General features: G+C 35.9%; 1 protein-coding gene across 1 annotated transcript; it reads left to right on the plus strand.

Annotated features, from left to right (window-relative positions):
• The first annotated feature begins 717 nt into the window (after positions 1–717).
• Positions 718–6,007, plus strand: CtsB (Cathepsin B). The gene is made up of 5 exons (XM_068368317.1): positions 718–846; positions 2,624–2,735; positions 4,246–4,458; positions 4,973–5,802; positions 5,956–6,007. The coding sequence occupies exons 2-4, from the start codon at positions 2,625–2,627 to the stop codon at positions 5,642–5,644; spliced, it is 996 nt and encodes a 331-aa protein (XP_068224418.1). The 5' UTR covers positions 718–846; position 2,624; the 3' UTR covers positions 5,645–5,802; positions 5,956–6,007.
• Positions 6,008–6,300: the final 293 nt, after the last annotated feature.

Genomic DNA, 6,300 nt, shown 5'->3' on the forward strand with positions numbered 1-6,300 from the left:
ATGGATTAATGATATTTATTGGATAATTATGTGCAAATTTCAGTATGATTTACCCTTTTCAATCATTTGTTCTTTTATGATGGGGCAGTTGGTAACACTGATAGTAAAACCTTCAACTAAATTTGTCCTTAAGTTGTGTTGAAATCTGGTATGATTTTACTATGACTATTTAGTTATTAAAATAAATAAATCTAAATTAAAATAAACATAAATAACACAAAATATATGGCAAGTTTCACTAGTTTGATGCTACTGTTCTCAAAATGTTTGATTTTGATTGTTAATACTTTCGTAGTTTGTTTGTTCCCTTGTTTCCTTTCCTCACTGGGCTATTTTACCCTGTTAGAGTCCTTGGGATTATAGCATCTTGCTTTTCCAACTAGGATTGTAGCTTAGCTTGAAATAATAATAATAATAACAATATTTTATTTACTTTTATCAGTAAATCTTGTGAAATTAAAGTTGGTAACACTGCTGGCCGGCGAGAGCTTTGTTGACAACAGGGAGTTCAGCAAGTTCAGGAGTGCCATGTGTACGATAATTATCTTACATGTACGATTATTTTAGGTCCGGTACGATGTACAATACATACCTTAGGTATATACATATATGTGTGTTTTTAATTAAAATGCTATAGTAAAACATTTATATAAGTCAATCATGTAACTAAATGATATGTTAATCATGTAACTCCTTGATAATTATGTTGAAAATGTGTACGATTATTTTATTTGAAAAACGATAATTTTAAGGCTCATGTACGATAGTCCAATGGAAATGTGAAAACAAGGGCTCAGCAAGTTCAGTGGCATCATTCGTCTTGACGTCTCCCTCTCTGCTGGTCGGGTAAGGCAAATTTCTTCTATTTTAACTTAAGATATATCTACAGACATTAATTTATGTTAGTCTAAAGCTTATAATTATGGAGTATTATGTGTTTTATTGTTATATTCTATATTAAATGTGGTTATATAGACGAACATCTTTGTTTACGGTTTGTTTTCATAATTTACGTCTCATTGTTTATCTGATTTTATTTGTCGTGTTTATACAGATTTTATTATTCATATGTACTTATGATTTTATGATTATGTATTTTAGGCAATTTACGCATTTATCTAGTATGGCTGGCCATTAATTGCCGTCCGGTCATGTGATCGTGATGAATGTTTCCTTATTTTGCCCGACTACATTTTTTTTTCTTTTGAACGTACAAATATTTACATTTATCATTTATATTATAATGTATATGCTATTTGCAGTATCATATTGTATATTCCTCTTTTTCAAATCTACGGTATCGTAGCATTTCATGAATAATGAATAATTAATTCAATTATAACCCGTATGACCTTCAAATGTCCAGTCCAGTGGGAGGCTGGGGACATCTTATATAACCCTGGTCCCGCATATTTAAAATCTGTAAGAGCTTACACTCGAGATATATAGTGGCTACATTAACTATTAAGTCTTATTTAAATAATTTGTTTTATAATTGCCCCAATAACTGTAAACTTTATCAAACTAAGGTTTATTGGCAATTATTTTGGATTCATACATCTAGTTGTGATAACTTATTGAATATTTGGTAAAACTATTTAATTAAATTAGAGGTAATCAATCTGGGTGTAAATTATTGTCGAGTTTTTATTCATGTTTCTGTGATATCCATAGATTTTTTGGGACATTTTTTATTTGAACACGGACATAATATATTCTAGGTCTCAAACTCGTACTAGATATCAGCGCCAAGTTTGAATTTATATTAATTTGGGTGTTGCCAAAGTTTCTGACATTTATTTTTCTTTCCTATCACCATAAAATCAGTGGAGCCTTTGTATAACCCCGGCCACGTCCTACCGCTTGCATTGAAAATGGGGATTTTCTTCCAATATCCTAGTGTTTTTTTCTGCAAAACCTCTACACAACACCAGCTAACCTAAACTTACCCTGGAGCCTTTGTATATCAGCGGCCAGTTCCTCCCGTGTGGATTGAAAATGGACATCGGCTAACCTAAATTTCCCCCCCTAACCTAACCTACAAGCTGTTTCCTTACCTACTTGCCTAACGGGGGACTAGTGCCCCCCTGTGACCCCCCTTACACTGCCGTATTCTACATTAGCTGTTATCAAACATTCAGATGGCCGCTGTCATACATACACCCCCTTACCCTACCTAACCTGACCTACAAGCCATGCCCTTGCCTAACGGTGGGGCTAATGCTCCCTTGCAATCCCCCTTAGAATGCTGTATACTTAGCTGGCCGTTAGCACACATGCAGATGACTGCTATCATACATACATTCCAAATCAATTTTATTTTAATCTAAACTTAGTTTTTAGTTATCCATACCCTAACACTAGTAAGAACAAGGTTCAAAATCTCGGCTGTGTCTTGCGTCATTTATGGAGAAGTGCAATTGTTTATTATCGGCAAGTAGCGTAAACTTTACTCTATATATCTGGAATATTTTTTATAGACTAATATTGTAGATAGAAGATTTGATTGGTCCACCATGATACAATGTACAGAGAAGTACACCTCCTTAGCATCCCGTGTAGTGTATAGTTATATTTTAAGAATATATTTTTAAGAAAAGTACTGTAATCTCTTCTTTTACAGGATGCGAAGTTTACTGCTAATACTGGGTGTGGTGTGTGCAGCATCGGCTGCCGTTCATCCGTTGTCCGATAAATTCATTAGCTTGTTGCAGAGTGAGAAATCGACATGGAAGGTTAGTGAAATACGCTTTGTACCTTCTCAGTGCAATGTAATTCCTTGTAAAGAATTGAGACGAATAAATGAGGAAATAGAATATTTTGTAGAGTAAAGAATTATTCGACTAGAGTAGATTGTGTAAATAAAGATGCATTACTATAGCCATCTTCTTTTAGCGATGCAGATTTGCACAGACTCGCAGCGGTGCCCTTTTAGCTCGGAAAAGTTTCCTGATCGCTGATTGGTTGGATGAGATAATTTTAACCAATCAGCGATCATGAAACTTTTCCGAGCTAAAAGGGCACCGCTGCGAGTCGGTGTAAATCTGCCTCGATAAAAGAAATGGACTATAGTAAGGTCTTTTCAGCACTTTCAGTTCTTATACTCTTTCTTTTATTTATATAATTTACTATACTCTTTATGAATATGATTTACATACTCTTCAACTATAGCCTCATCGGTACAATGTAATAGATTTAAAAGCTTAAGATAGAGAAGACTGGTGAAATCTAACAGAGGCCCTTTGCGTTAATAGGCGTAAGGGAGGAGGTGATGGTGATGATGATTGTGTAAATAATTGCCTGTAGTCGAGACTCGATTAAATTGCATGAATAAAGAAACATTACTATAAAGGTCTTTTCCGTATCCTTTCGCTTCATATACTGTACTTTTTTCTTTCATAAGTATACTTTCTATAGCCATCAACTATGGACATTTCATGTATTATTCCTTAACCCTTTTACCCCCAGGCTATTTGGAACTTTCCAACCCTTAATCCCCAGGGTTTTTTTTTTTTTTTTAACCACATTATGCAGTACATTTTTTTCAAATAGCTCTAACAGCCTTAATTTTTGTCATGGAGAGGTCAGGTTGGTCTCATTCTCTTGGAAAATGTCTGAAGTTTCTCAAAAAATTATAAAAAATATATAAAAAAAATTTAAATAGCAGTTTTTTTGCAAGGATGTACCGGTATGTCCATGGGGGGTAAAGGGATGAGTTTTGTGAAATGCACCAGTACGTCCTTTGGGGGTAAAAGGGTTAATAGAGTATGAAAGTCATTTCAGCACTCCTTTGGTCCATATACAGTACTGTACTTTTTTCCTTTTATGAATATACATTATGTAGTCATCAACTACAGGTATAGGTATTTCACTTAATTATTCATTACAATACACTACTGTACTTTTTTCCTTTTATGAATATACATTATGTAGTCATCAACTACAGGTATAGGTATTTCACTTAATTATTCATTACAATACAGTACTGTACTTTTTTCCTTTTATGAATATACATTATATAGTCATCAACTACAGGTATAGGTATTTCACTTAATTATTCATTACAATACACTACTGTACTTTTTTCCTTTTATGAATATACATTATGTAGTCATCAACTACAGGTATAGGTATTTCACTTAATTATTCATTACAATACACTACTGTACTTTTTTCCTTTTATGAATATACATTATATAGTCATCAACTACAGGTATAGGTATTTCACTTAATTATTCATTACAGGCAGGGAGGAATTTCAACGAGAATCTCTCCATGCGATACATTAAGGGATTGATGGGCGTTCATCCCGACTCGAAGTACCACATGTCGCCCGTCCACAAGCACCAGGTCCCTGCAAACCTCGAAATCCCCAAGGAGTTTGACTCTCGCACAGCCTGGCCCATGTGCCCCACCATCGGAGAGATCAGGGATCAAGGATCTTGCGGCTCATGTTGGGTAAGTTCGGATTCGTTTTGTGATCGGGAGACTTTGATAAGATGGCAAGAGTATTTTCAACTTTGAATCCTTAGTGATGTCAAATTTTTTTTTTAATCTGTAATTTTGTATGTGGGAGTTCTTTACTCATTGTTCCCTGTCTGCTAAAAGCTGACGAGCCGTTGTTAAATATGGCCATTATAGAGAAGAGCATATTCTAGGTGGTAGTTCTTTACTCGTTATTACTTCTGTCTGCTAAAAGCTGACGAGCCGTTATAGACGAGCATATCAGTGCATAAGGTCCTCATCTTACTCCAACTGAAATACGAAAATATCAAATACTGTATTGTATCAAAAGTTTATTATGAAATACTGTATTATATAATTTAATACAGAAAGAAAGACTACATTTCCAATATGAAACGAGATTATTTGTTAACGTTTGCAGCTGAGTTTTGTAGGGATGTGAGCTTAGTATACTTATAATGTATTCAAATAAAGTCACTTTCATATATTTGTGATCCTACACCTGCAGGCGTTTGGAGCCGTCGAAGTGATGAGCGACAGAGACTGCATCCACAGTAACGGCACGAAGAACTTCCACTATTCATCCGAAAACTTGGTCTCGTGTTGTCACCTCTGTGGCTTCGGATGCAACGGAGGTTTCCCAGGGTCCGCCTTCCAGTATTGGGTCCACAGTGGCATAGTGTCCGGAGGGTCTTTCAATTCCACGCAGGGATGCCAGCCCTACGAGATCGCCCCGTGCGAACATCACGTCAGCGGGCCTCGTCCCAAGTGTTCCGAAGGAGGCGGCACTCCTAAGTGCCATAAGTCTTGCGAGAGCGGCTATGCCGTCGACTACGAGGCCGATTTGCACCACGGCAGCAAGCATTACAGCATTGACAGAGACGAGACCCAGATTAAATACGACATCATGACAAATGGTCCCGTCGAGGGAGCGTTCACCGTGTACGTAGATTTCCTGCATTACAAGTCCGGCGTCTATCAGCACAAGCACGGACTGCCCCTCGGAGGTCACGCCATCCGTATTTTGGGATGGGGCGAAGAGGAGGGCACACCTTACTGGTTGTGTGCCAACTCGTGGAACTCCGACTGGGGCGATAACGGATACTTCAAGATTCTCCGAGGCTCGGACCACTGCGGTATCGAAAGCGAAATCTCGGCAGGTCTCCCAAAAGTGGATTAGGTGAGAATTTTTTTTTAATAGCAATTCACGAACACATTCTATGAAGCGGATTGTCTTCGTTAGATTCAAGATCATTGATTTGGTATCGGTTGGAGCCATTTCTAATTTTAAATGTATTGAAAGGAGCGAACCATAGCTAATTTCAGTGATATTGAAAAGTTTGTTGCTGATGAATGTGGTTCATAAATTTTTTTTTAAAGATAAAAAAAAAAAGGATTTTAGAGAAGGTGTAGGTTGTATTAAATTTTCTATTTCTAATTTTAAATGTATTGAAATGAGCAAACCATTTCTAATTTCAGTGATATTGAAAGTGTATGTTGCTGATGATATTGGTTCGTAAATTTATTTTTTAAATTAAAGATCCACAGGAGATATAGAGAAGGTTTAGGTTGTATTAAATTTTCTAAAGATCCATAAGAGATTTTATAGAGAAGGTGTAGATTGTATTAAGTTTTTGAAAGATCTACAACAGATTTTATAGAGGTGTAGATTGTATTAAATTTTCTAAAGATCCATAAGAGATTTTATGGAGAAGGTCTAGATTGTATTAAATTTTCCAAAGATCCATAAGAGATTTTATAGAGAAGGTTTAGATTGTATTAAATTCTATAAAGATCCATAAGATGTTATAGATAAAGGATCCCCAAATCCTGTAT

Source organism: Palaemon carinicauda, unplaced genomic scaffold (genome assembly GCF_036898095.1).
Source record: "Palaemon carinicauda isolate YSFRI2023 unplaced genomic scaffold, ASM3689809v2 scaffold19, whole genome shotgun sequence".
NCBI classification, from domain to species: Eukaryota; Metazoa; Arthropoda; class Malacostraca; order Decapoda; family Palaemonidae; genus Palaemon; species Palaemon carinicauda.